Source organism: Mizuhopecten yessoensis, unplaced genomic scaffold (genome assembly GCF_002113885.1).
Source record: "Mizuhopecten yessoensis strain PY_sf001 unplaced genomic scaffold, ASM211388v2 scaffold6719, whole genome shotgun sequence".
NCBI lineage: Eukaryota > Metazoa > Mollusca > Bivalvia > Pectinida > Pectinidae > Mizuhopecten > Mizuhopecten yessoensis.
In genome coordinates, this window is record NW_018406690.1 from 2,055,779 (window position 1) to 2,070,110 (window position 14,332).

At 38.3% G+C, this 14,332-nt stretch overlaps 1 protein-coding gene across 1 annotated transcript in view; it reads left to right on the forward strand.

Moving 5' to 3' along the window:
• LOC110452490 (multiple epidermal growth factor-like domains protein 10) overlaps nt 1-14,332 on the forward strand; it is a 105,704-nt gene that overhangs the window by 90,817 nt on the left and 555 nt on the right. The window contains exons 10-13 of the mRNA XM_021501051.1: nt 4,945-5,076; nt 5,419-5,550; nt 5,893-6,024; nt 6,367-6,498. Coding sequence (XP_021356726.1) covers nt 4,945-5,076; nt 5,419-5,550; nt 5,893-6,024; nt 6,367-6,498 — 528 coding nt within the window. The remainder of the gene's footprint in view (nt 1-4,944; nt 5,077-5,418; nt 5,551-5,892; nt 6,025-6,366; nt 6,499-14,332) is intronic.

Consider the following 14,332-nt stretch of genomic DNA (forward strand, 5'->3'; position numbering starts at 1 on the left):
GGGGGGGGGTGTTATCGGGGACCTTACTATTGTTGCCAAAGTTTGCAATGAAAAACACGTTAATACACCTTTAAAATTTGAAGTTTTAAAATTTTAAAAATGCATGGTCTTCGAACGCGGATCTTCGCAAATGAAATTGGAATGATTTTCATTAAGCTACCAGGATATCATATTCATAATCATAATCAATGAACGTGACTGTAGAAATTGGGAAATAAAATCAAATTGCAACGGAATGATGACATTGCAATTTTGCTTCGAGCAACCGGCTTCGACTTGCGGCATATTATGTTTATAATATGTTTGGGAACAATAACGAAAGTTCTGTAAGAAGTTGCAGTCAAAAATGTTCTACCAGCCAAAAGTACACTTTATGTGAAAGACTGGCATTATGAGTTCAACCGAACACCAGTCTTCAAATAATTCCGTGACACGTGCACATACACAAACTGCGCCAGCACACACAGTCACCGAAATTCAACACAGGTGTTCAGGTCCACTTGCTTTAATTGCAACGATGGTAATGCTGCCCATGACACAATCAACTAAGCTATCTTCTTCAAATAACTTTCGTTCTGTCGGCCTTCTATGCCACTCGTCGTTTGCGCACTTCGTCTTTAATTTCGGACAAAAATAGGCCATACATCGTGTTTTACCGCCTCGCCGCAGTTAACTCAAATGGCCGACGACTTCTCCGCTCAGCTGATCGCACGAGACATTTGACATTTCATGGTAACGCAATAAACAAAGTTGCTGGTTGAAATATTATTCCGCATATGATGAGTTGCCACAATGTTCATGGATTTGTTTTCATGACAATCAATTGAAATTAATTATAAGCATTGAGGTTGATTTTTTTTAATGTTCATCCAGTTATAAAATTAGTTGTTTTTACAAACCTTGCTACGGATTCATAAAGTTTGCAAAAACACTTTTTTGCATAACCCGATGAAAATTAAAAACAACCAACCTCAATGCTTAAGTGACATTGTAACATGCACATCCTTCTGGTTGTAAGTGAAAGATTTTTGGACCAATCGCGTGGACAACTTTTTCATACTTTTACGATCACGCTTAATTGTATGAAAACTTCCGTATATAATGTCTAATGCGTTGGCCATTTCGGAAACTATCCCTCGCCAGTCTTCCACAAATAGCTTTCTCCGAGCTTCAATGTTTGTAACGTTGGTCACCTACACAGGTTTGCAAGGACGTGGCACATCTTCAAGGCTTAATCGACTACGCTTAAATTTGTGCTGACAGTTAGTCAGATAAGGCATTTGACAAAAGACTTGTGTTTAACTTTCGCCGAAAGTTTGAAAGGGTTACCCTAGTCATAAGTTTTTACCACGTTTGTGACTGTTTTTGATTTCTTTTACTGAATTTTGACGATATACAAAAGATATATTAACATGTACACTAAATGTACGTGCAAAGCATGCGGGCGTAACGGATCGATAAATGGTCTAGGCCGGTACTATAGTGAATGACCCTGGTAACTTTCAGTATTTGAACTAGGATACTGATATTTTGTATAACAGTTCCCCGTTCCCGGGAAAATTTGACCAGTTACATATTGTAAGTATTCTTTCTGCAAGCCCAAACTGTCTCTATCGATGGTTTAGTATATGGTGATTGTACACTTCATGTAAGCAAAACGAAGGAAACTTTTCAAAGCAAACAAAATTAAGCTCTAATCTGACACTCATATTTACTAACAATTGTTATGTGCAAATGTACACGCATGAGTGAAAGCTTACACCAAGACTTTGCAGTAATATTTCAACAGGTGACTCATTCAATTGAGGTTGGAATGAGCAACACAGATTCGTCTTTTTGATAGTTTTTGGTATAAAACGCAACTCACATTCCCATTATATTGTTCATCATACTAAATTGGGATTATGTCAAACCGTTACATTTAATGTTAGATGGTTGATTTTAATTTTTTTAACACCTATCATTTCATAAAGAACCGTGTGTCATAATTGTGTGAAATACAGACGTGGAATATTTACATGGATGTGACGGTCAAATGTAAAGGTTCCTTTGATATGTCGTACAGCCACGGGACAATATACTACCATACGAATTATGGAATATTACGATTATGTGTATCAAACAATATACTCAAAAATGTTACAATTTAAAAGTTGTTTAGTATGTATACAGTTGTGTGACCGCACCACGCACATAAAATAGCGTGCGCAAATCGTGCATACATCATGCATACACCGTCCACATATCGTCAACAATCGTTCGCCCCGTTATGCGCTTCTCTCCGCACAAATGTGCAATTTGGAACAATATTTTAATGAATATTACAGAATGAAAAAACATCCGGAACCCTCATATACGGAAACCTGTATATATAAATTTCTCATCATATCAATTAGTATTATGTTCAATTTGACAATGCGTGCTACACAGTATTACTGTGACCGTTAGACTGTCAAGAATGGGTTTGGTTCCCAGGTAACAGGATAGGTAAATAGCATTGTGATGAGTGACTGGAGTTATACCTGGAGCCCTGTGCATAGAGAGCCTATATATGATATCGTATTACTGTTATAAACAAAACTGGACGTTTAGTATTTGTAATTTGCATTCGTTTTAATCTATAGCTCCCCTCCACACTGGCACACCTTGGCGAGTTACGTAACTGCCTGGGGTGGGGAAAACTACAGTCCAGGTCAATGTACAATGTGGCTGTGTTTACCTGTATATGGGACCACGTTATATGTGTTTTTTACATGTGTCGATTTGTGTAGTTTACAAAACCAGGTAAACATCATTTTTAAATTTAAGAAAATACAGATAGAAAGATCAGCTCTAACATGTACCTAGAATATAGAAATATACTTAAAAATCAACTTTATATTTTAAAACACGAAAACCGTATATATCGTTAACCCATTTCTCAATTTACACCAACCATGATTGTCATCGCACAACGCATGTCCTTCTTTCGCACAAATGTGCGCAAGCAGTAACCGTCCAGATTTTTATCATTTGCACATCGTACACACGTCGTGTACACACCGTGCACACATCGCGCCCACAACGCACATCGTGTGAGGTTGTGCGATCCTTCAAATGTACATGCAAAGAAGTTTTTAAATACATTTTCATAGAATGTCATTAAATATGTAAGATCACTTGATGATGCATACATATACTAACGAACAAATATTTGATTATTGATATTTCAGGGTGTTCCGCTGGATTGAAGGGTGATTCGTGTAACGAAGGTAGTCGTAGCAGCATGATTGATGCAAAATACATGCATTTCATAGATGAAGTTGAACAACTGTGAAGATTAATCTGTTTTAGAGAGAACAAAAATTAATCAAATATACATTTTTCATATTCCCACTTAAAGTATCTCTCGAATTGCGTATGTAATATTTTACATTTCAACTTCTGGTTATATCAGTCCGAATCCAGATTTATACTTACTAAACGAAGTGATTGCTTCGAGCTTTATGACTTTTTGTTTTCGTTGTTTAAGGGATCATGTACAGAACACGTATTTTGTGTCATTATGTCATTATGGAGTCAACGCTAAAAAAGACAAAGGAAATAAAAGAGACAAATGACATTTAGTAAAGGTTTGAACATACTTACTGCAATAATACAGGAATGTTCGCCAATGGAATGAAAAACAATACGAGATGGAAAAAACTTGTGAGACACAAGATTGGCCCTGGACTTAGCAGCCCCTTTGGCCTAATAACAATCTTTGATTGGTTTATATAATGTTGTAAATATGTCCCAAAGCTAATGCATCTCAAATCAGCATGCAACGATAAATAAACCATTCCTTCCGTACATAGTTACGGGTGTAGGATTTGCTCCGTAAAGAAATTCGTTTTCTTATCAAAATGGAGATGGATGCTAACGTGTTACTGTTAATTCAATTATAATAACCTCTTGACCGATGCTGACCGATGATCTATAATAGTAACGACATGTTGAAACAATTCTGCGTGATAACGCTAGCACAATGGTATGTATATTTGTATCATTGTATTGTAGACTGTGAACATGGTTTATTCGGACAAGGCTGTAGCCAGACCTGTCACTGTGCCACCGCTGACTGTAACAAACAAACGGGGACGTGTGGACCTCAGGGATGTTCAGCTGGATGGAAGGGTTTAACATGTAGTCAAGGTAACCATTATCATTATTTTCATCATTATTATAAATAAGATAAGTGAAATTTTATACTTATCTCATCAAAAAATATCTTAAGCGTTTGAAAAAAACCAACTCAATCATATCATAAAATGTTACAGGGTTATAATGTCGATTTGAATTATAGATTAAATTAGTAACACATCAGGTAAGGGTGATTTATCGTGGACGAAAATAATATACAAAATGAAATGAGTCTGAATTTTACATCATTTTGTGCTATTTACATGATCTAAATAATTCGTGTTAGTAAAATAAATTTACCTTGTTCAGCATGTGACACAGGGACTTTTGGGCAGAATTGTCATCAGCATTGTCATTGTTCTAAGCAAGACTGTGATAAAAAAATGGGAAGATGTACAGGAGGGTGTTTGACTGGCTGGCAGGGCGATTCATGTCAACAAGGTAAGACTAATATTGTGACGGAGGAGAAAAGATGTAAACATTGGTTTACGATAAAGAACACAAACACGTTTTTCGTCATTGTTTTTATAATACTAATTGCTGAATATCTACATATGGTCATTTGCCTCACACGCAATTCTATACAAAACAACACAAAATCTTTAATGTTACAAAGTTACTTTTACATTTGCAATTTAGATTTGTTATTGTCACACGGAGAAGTATTTATCAAAGAACATTGAATACAAATCAAATTAAATATTCAGTGAACATTTACCTTACTGTGCGATTAAGATGATGGCAATACACTCAATAGTAACGAAAAGACTTGAACATTGACAGCATGTGACCCTGGGACGTTTGGACAAAATTGCACTCAGCAGTGTCATTGTTCAAAGCAAGACTGTGATAAACAAACGGGAGGATGTACAGGAGGGTGTTTGGCTGGCTGGCAGGGCGATTCCTGTAACCAAGGTAAGACTAATATTGCGACGAAGGAGAAAAGATGTAAACATTGGTTTACGATAAAGAACATAAACACGTTTTTCGTCATTGTTTTTATAATACTAATTGCTGAATATCTACATATGGCCATTTGCCTCACACGCAATTCTATACAAAACAACACAATATCTTTAATGTTACAAAGTTACTTTTACATTTGCAATTTAGATTTGTTATTGTCACACGGAGAAGTATTTATCAAAGAACATTGAATACAAATCATATTAAATATTCAGTGAACATTTACAATACTGTGCGATTAAGATGATGGCAATACACTCAATAGTAACGAAAAGACTTGAACATTGACAGCATGTGACCCTGGGACGTTTGGACAAAATTGCACTCAGCAGTGTCATTGTTCAAAGCAAGACTGTGATAAACAAACGGGAGGATGTACAGGAGGGTGTTTGGCTGGCTGGCAGGGCGATTCCTGTAACCAAGGTAAGACTAATATTGCGACGGAGGAGAAAAGATGTAAACATTGGTTTACGATAAAGAACATAAACACGTTTTTCGTCATTGTTTTTATAATACTAATTGCTGAATATCTACATATGGCCATTTGCCTCACACGCAATTCTATACAAAACAACACAATATCTTTAATGTTACAAAGTTACTTTTACATTTGCAATTTAGATTTGTTATTGTCACACGGAGAAGTATTTATCAAAGAACATTGAATACAAATCATATTAAATATTCAGTGAACATTTACAATACTGTGCGATTAAGATGATGGCAATACACTCAATAGTAACGAAAAGACTTGAACATTGACAGCATGTGACCCTGGGACGTTTGGACAAAATTGCACTCAGCAGTGTCATTGTTCAAAGCAAGACTGTGATAAACAAACGGGAGGATGTACAGGAGGGTGTTTGGCTGGCTGGCAGGGCGATTCCTGTAACCAAGGTAAGACTAATATTGCGACGGAGGAGAAAAGATGTAAACATTGGTTTACGATAAAGAACATTAACACGTTTTTCGTCATTGTTTTTATAATACTAATTGCTGAATATCTACATATGGCTATTTGCCTCACACGCAATTCTATACAAAACAACACAATATCTTTAATGTTACAAAGTTACTTTTACATTTGCAATTTAGATTTGTTATTGTCACACGGAGAAGTATTTATCAAAGAACATTGAATACAAATCATATTAAATATTCAGTGAACATTTACCTTACTGTGCGATTAAGATGATGGCGATACCCTCAATAGTAACGAAAAGACTTGAACATTGACAGCATGTGACCCTGGGACGTTTGGACAAAATTGCACTCAGCAGTGTCATTGTTCAAAGCTAGACTGTGATAAACAAACGGGAGGATGTACAGGAGGGTGTTTGACTGGCTGGCAGGGCGATTCCTGTAACAAAGGTAAGACTAATATTGCGACATATGTGAAAAGATGTAAACATTTGTTTATATAATAAAAGGAGAGAGAAACATTTTTTGTTTCGTCATTTGTATTATAATATAACAGTTTTGTGACCGCACAACACACCAAAAATAATGTGCGCACATAGTACATACATCGCGCACACACCGTCCGCACATCGTCCGTACATGGTGCGCACCACTGTGCGATTTAATAATCGTTCGCCCCGTTGTTCGCTTCTCTCCGCACAAATGTGCAATTTGGTAAAATTGGCTGATCAATATAACGGAATCAGGAAGGCTCGTATGGAATAAGGAACACTGTATGTATACATTTCTCATCATATTAATTTAGATTATGTTCAATTTTACAATGCGTGTTACACAGTATTACAGTGAAAGTTAGACTGCCAAGTATGGGTTTGGCTCCCAGGTAACAGAACAGCTAAATAACATTTTGATGTTGTGACCGGAGTTATACCTGGCGCCATGTGTTTGACATGGAGAACCGATATATGATACCGTATGACTGTTATGAAAACACAACTGGACGTTAACTATTTGTTAATTGCATTTGGTTTGTTCTAAACTCCCCTTCACCTGAATTTTCACACCTTGACAAGTTATGTAAGTACCCCAGTTGGGGTAAAATACGGTCTAGGTACACGTATAAAGGGCTATGTTTACCGGTATATGGGACCGTGTCTATATGTGAAATAATTTTACATCTATCTATTTGGTTTGTTTAAAAAACACAACAATACTATTATGAGAAGTTCTTTTTACACAACCAATGAAATTATCTATGTGACGTTTCGATTACTAGTACGATATGTACACTGTCACCTTCATCAGACAAATAACCAATGAAGCGTATGCACACAAAGGTGTAAAATGGGTACGAGTTGTCCATAAAATCGATGGCGATTTCGGCTACGCTGTAAACGTATGTACAATAGTTGTTATATATGTACCGAAATGACTCAATTCAGCTACGCTTTGTTAACACTTGATCATAGATGTGCGATTTAGAACTGGCCCACTGCGGCGTATCCAGATGGCTTCTTTTATCTGCCGCTTGAATAGATTGCTCTCTCTGTCCAAAACTTTGGAGCTATCCCAGTCAATCACATGGTTGTTCTGTGTGGCATGGTCTGTGATTACCGAATTATTTATCTTGGACTCCGACTGCTTTCTTTCAGATCTGGTGAATTTCCTACCTTCTTGGGTTTCTGTATCTTTCCAGTGTTCACCAAGGCGGAGGCCAAATCGCCTTCCAGTCTCTCCAATATACGACGAGTCGCAGGTTTTGCAACTGATTTTGTATACGCATTCTGCGACCTTTTCTTTTTTTAGGTGTTTTATCCTTAGGGTGTACTAGGATATTTCGAAGCGTCTTGTGGGGCTTCATGGCTGTTGCTATGCCATGACCTCGATATATCCTCTGGATGGTTTCGGATGTACCCTTTACTTTGACACTGGTTTTTTTACCCGTTTTAGGGCCCATTCCGGATATGCACATGTTCTCATGCCCTAGTGATGTGATTCTGCTCTTGTGTTTTGTCCTGTTGTTCTGTGACTATTGTATCATATATGTTGAGAAACGTGCGTGTGACGCCTTACTTCTGGTGTAAATGATGGTGAGATTAGAAGTTCAGGTATTGGTCCGTATCAGTCTTTTTTCTATAGACAATACCTTCGCGGTTCCGTCTTCTTTCTTTACCAGTAGAGTGTCTAGGAAGGGCATTGTGCCGTTCGTTTCTTCCTCACATGTAAATTTGATGTTGTTAGTGGCATCTATAGTGTTGATATGTTTGGTCAAATCTTTCTGTGACTCCTTCTTGATTATCTCAAGTATGTCGTCAACATAACGTTTCCATAAGCTAGGCTTGCATTCTATTGGGGCAGTGGCTATTGCTTCTTACTCCAGATGTTCCATGAACAAATTGGCAACAATGGGAAACACTGTACTACCCATAACAGTGCCGAAGCGTTGTTGATAGATGTTGTTCCGGAAACTAAAATACGTTGCTGTGAGCAAAAACTCCAGCAATTCCATGATTTCCTGAATCTGAGTCTAAGCGTTTCCGAATGATTCTAAGTGCGTAGTCAATGGGTGTGTTAGTAAAGAGAGAGACAACATCATGTGAAATCAATTCTTCTTTTCCCTGAATCATAATGGTAGACATAGCTTCCGCTAGATGTTTTGAATTCTTTATATGGTGTTTCGATTTACCCACTCGCGGTCCAAGAATGTCTGCATATGATCTGGAAACATTGTAACCAATGGATCCAGTGTAGTCCACAATATGCCTCAGTGGGTTTCCCTGCTTGTGGATCTTGGGTGTACAGTACATTCTAGGAGTGTTTTCTGCTGTGGGATACAGATATCTGTATTGGCCCTCGGTAATCTTGTTCTCTTGTTTTAATTTTGATAGTAGGGCTATGAGACGCCTTTTAAACTTTTGGGTTGGATTGGTCTGTATATGTCTTGTTGTCCTGTAGCATAGTTGTGACATTGGCCCTTGGCCTCATAGTCTTTGGTGTCCATGACAACTGTTGTCTTCCCCTTGTCAGCTGGTAGTATGGTAATGGATTTGTCTCTGCCTAATGTTTGGAGTGCGACCCGTTCTTCTTTCGTCATGTTACTTGTTGGTAATTTCGTGGATTTCAAAACCCCCATTACTTGGGATCTCAGTTGATCAGCCTCAGCATAGCTAAGTTTCTTACATGCCTGTTCTGTGGCTATAACAAAATCATCAACCGGAATTTTATCTGGAACGATGGCATAGTTCATACCCTTAGCGAGTAACGTTTTCTCGCTACTGGCGTGCTCCTTATTAGAGATGTTGACTACCCATTTGTTTAGCATAGAATCATTCAGAGCTGCATCTGTGCTGGTGTTGTGTGGTGTTGATTTTTCTACAAGACGGTTTGATTTAGTCACGTGGCGTGGTTTAGTTGTGTCGAATGCTCGTTCACCTATCCGCTTCAGATCCCCTACAGTGTCACTCGATAAGCGTTCGGTCAGTTTATCGGTGAGTACTGTTATGTATGTATCAGTCTATTTTGTTATCAACAACCCGTCTGTTCTATACTGTTACTGACTTCCCTGCAGTGCTACCCAATAGCCTATAATGAAATAACAACACCATATCTGCGATTGCCGGTCACGCAGCAGCACTGCTAGAGACACCAAAGAACGGGAAAGCTAGAACAAATGGAAATATAAATAAGATTTTTTTTTTTTTTAATTTAGGGACAATATTAACTGAATGGCAATTCACAAAACATTGAGAATGCATGAACCATCGGCTCAATAGACTAGTAAACCACCGCAAATGTCCCTACCAAATACTTCATAAAAGTACATGTACTAAACGAGACTGCTACAAATTCAACACTTTAGTAACATCTAAACGCTTCTCCAGAGTATCCTCTACATAACCATCGTTAGTACCCCCATGCCTCTTCCAACACCTCTCATTGGTAGACGACCTAGCTGCCATAGACGCCCCCGAGGCTCTCATCGAGTGTAAGCCCAAATTGGCCTGTGCTCCACACACTTCTCTAAGCCATGCTAGGATTATCTCCCTTGCCCTAGTATAACTAATAGCCTTCTGTTTATGTATGAGTGCACATCTAGAACCTGACCTGTAAACTGGCTTACACAAAAAATCTTTTGAACTTCAATCTATGTCAGCAACTTCAATGTTCCTCTTCACCATTTTGCATGGACATGCGTCAGAGATACCTTCTGATATAAGCACCTTGTTGCCCTGCCTGTACTGGTCTGTCTTACTTTTTTGAATGTATAATTGTACAAATCCATCTCCAAAACTAAGATCTATACCCCACAGACTACTGACCTCACTAAACCTTAAAAAGACCTGCATAGCACAAAGTAATCATGGATAAATCTCTCAACACAAACAAATCTCTCGAACTCTTGTACTAACTATATTAATCTATGATATTACTAGTTGAAATAATGTCTTTCTTTTGAACTGGAACACTGTTTTGTCTTTTTGCTGATTCCAACATGGAAGACACAAAAAGATTGTCGGTTGGGTTAACCAAACCGCGAACCGCGTGCGCCTACTTAATAGAATAATACGCTCTTTGTATAGAGGTGAATGAGACATTGTTATTGATCAGTTTAGTAAGATAAAGGGCCACATGAATAGGCTGTCCTGGAATCGCACACCCACCTTCCGCTGTTATAAACCTTTCCCATTTCTGAACGTCCCTGAAATACTTCGAATTTGTACTGTTACTTCTGGATTTTATGATGTGTGTAGTCATGCTCCCTGCCAGGCTCTTTAAATTTTCGGTTAAGTGTCAACCTCTGATGACCTCGTCTTCAATAGCGTCTTTCATTCCTAGGCCTGAAAAAGCAATCATTCATGCTTTGAAACGCAATGCCACCATTTTAAATTTGGTCTTTCCATCCCCAAATATAACATTTTCCCCAACCCTTTCTGAACAACACTAGAATCCGATATTTTGAACTTTTTAACAAGAGGTTTAAAACCATTTTTGTCACAAACTTTTGGCCAAAAAGGTGCAGACTTCCGTAATGGAATTATCATTGTTCAATTTGCTTTTTCCTTCACAGCCTTTTGGATGGTTTTACATATCAATCTAGGAGAAGGGACCCATAGATTTACACCTGCACCCCAGGGCTGCTAAAAAGCATCAATATCACTCGTATCTGGAATTAAGACATACACATTTGGAATTCAAATTATTTGCAAACCTGTCACAGGTGTGGGGCCCCCAAAGTGTATCTAACTTCCTGAAAGTACAATCATCTATGCACCCGTCATTACTGTCTCTGACTCTGCTCAACCCGTCTGCTATCTCATTCCTGTCCCGCTTAACCCAGAATGGCTTGATCAATTTATCATTCCCCTGACATGTATTGAAAATATCTATTGCAATATCATGCAGACCTGGCTTTCTACTGCCTTTCTCAACGATCTTCACAACATTCAGATTGTCTGTGTGCAACTGCACTCTATGCCCTTCCAGACATGCTCCTTTAAAGTTTAACATTCGCCTAATTGCCTCAAGTTCTCTCCATGTTGCGCTCTGCTGGCTCTCAGAGGCTGTCCAATTACCAAATACAAAAGATTTTTCCTCTTGCACAATATAACCTCCATATCCTCCATCTGAGGCATCTGTGAAAACACTAATGTCTGCCTCAAACACATAGTTAATGTCCCTGCCATTAACATCCCAAATTTTCCTTTTCCAGAACCTCAATTCCCTTTTTGATCCTCACTCACTGCCACTGGTGCCTTCCAGCTTGCTTTACTGTTTATAAACTTAAATATGTTCTTTGTTTTCAACTGTGCCAAATTACCAATAGCAGGATGCATTGAAACTACCCGCCCAGCTAAACCTGCCAACTCCTTCACTGCGACAGTATTCCCACTACTCAGCTTGAGCTCTAACTGCTAAATGCTGTGACTCAATCTCTGTACCCTTCTATCTGTCACATATACTTTACCTTCAGTCATCTGCCATCTAAGGCCCAACCAAACTAACTCACTCTGCGGCTCCCAGCTACATTTTTCATGTTCGATCAAAAAACCTGCACTTTCTAAATCTTTCTTTGCCTTCATACTGAAAACCTTTTCTCTCTCTTTGCTATTTGCTCCTCCAAGACCATCATCTAATAACATCACGATGCTCTCCCTTTGTGATCTCCAAAATCTCACCACTGCCCTTGTTACTTTGGTAAATATGTAACCTGCCGAAGATATTCCATATATTAAGACGTTAAAACAAAAATACCCACGCCCTGCCTTAAAATCCCATGCGAAGCCTAGGGAAGTTCTGTGCGCCTCAAAAATCTCAATGTGTTGGTAAGCCGATTTCAAATCAAAACCGAAAATAAAATCACCTTTTGAAAAAACATCTTTGGCAACCACGATATTTTCATACTTATAAATATGAGGATCGATATGCCAACAGTCAAAAACCAACCTCAGTTTCTCTTTGTTGTCCGCAACCGTTAAAGGATTCACAACGTGTGGTTTCTCGTTCACTTCAGAAATACAGCCCTTTTCTAAACGTTTTGCCAATTCCCGCTGAACGAAATAAACCTGTTCTCTCGCCGATTTATTATTACTAATATCTGCGCTAGGAGGCAAAGACATAAAAGGAATCTTGTAACAAACCTAACGACTTCTAAAACTGCCCTATCGGTCCGTATTCTAACCAAAAAATCATATGCGGCCATCAGCCTGCCCACTGGAGAAACAACAACTCTCTCTCGGGTTTCACATTTTCACTTCTCGATTTTTCTAATTCAATACTTATCTTATCTTATCAATACTAAGGCGTTCATCCGCCTTCTTGAAAGTCTCTCTACATTCAAACCGCCAGTGGCCCGGTTTCTCACAACTGAAACAAGTTCCAGGACGGCTTGTTGTCTCGTGTGTTGACGAAATTCTCCCCTGTGTTGCTGTTACTTCCGCTTCCGGTATGTATGAGTGCGTCCGACGGGCAGTAGCCCTGGCTCTCTTCTGTGCGGTGTTCTGTTTCATTTTCTTCTGTGCCCTGCTCTCCGCTTTATACATTCGTTTTTCATCCTCGAAATCATTAGCCAGTTCTTTTTGTTCATATGCTGTGACAGTTTTCCAGCCAAACTCCGAGCTATCTGCTATCTTAATCAGTTTCTGTCTAGATTCTATTATCTCAATACCTTTCGAAATTGTGTCCATCGCTTCATTTTCTGTGAGCGCCGCCTCCGCCTCCTTTATGTTTTGTCTAATCTTGGTGTTCAGTTTGAATTGTTCTTCAATTCCTTTCTTGTTAAATTTATAACATTCCTTGGTCATTGTTTCTAGTTTAGCTAACTGCACCTCACTCAAACTTGTCTGCGAACCGGCGATTTGCTGCTGGAAACAGTCAAACTTTGCGGATATCAACTTATCCATGCTGTCCATCATGTTACAATTTACTTGTATATTGTCAGGTAAAGAGTACATTATTATTTCACTATTCAACCGTGAAGGATGTGTGAAATGTTTACCCCAAAGGTCAAGTTATGTTTTGATACCTGTCAAATCTTTTATGAACTCTAATCGGCAATGAATTCCATGCAATAAACTATGCATGTATACTAATACTTTACCTGACAGTACAACCTCACTATTGACAGTTTTACACTCGTTGTAATACTGTATAACAAGCTGGAAAAATAGAAAAGGGCAAAATATACCAATCCGATATTTAATACGGATAAAATTTTGTTGTTTTTTTATTTTCATTCGAGTCTCACGCATGTTTTAATTCTGTAACATCTAGCAAACGATCTGGCCATATCACACATATGTATATAGCTCAACGGGACGATCAACTGTTTAATCACATAGTCGAGAGCACAATATGCAGACGATGTGCAGACGGTGTGCGCACGGTAATTTTGGTGCGTTGTGCAATAAAAAAATCGTGTTGCGAACGCAAAAATTTGAGTACGATTTCTCATCCGGAGGAGGAATCGTGTCTGTGTGAGAAATTGTGCCGTAACAACTGTACATGCATCCAGCATGCTCCATTAAAGTAATGGACCATTTATGAATTTGTTGATAAATATTGCCTTTTTCATGTATTATTAATATTGAGAAGTGGAATAATCAAATCTCTGAAATGGTACCTTTATTTTGAAGTAAAAGATTGTTTTTATACATTATGAACATCTTTGTTTAACCTAAGCTTGCATTTATGGGAAATTCGGACAAAGCTGTAACCAGAACTGTCATTGTGCCGCATCTGACTGTAACCTTTTGTTATCATTTAATGCATAATAAATGTAAGTGTG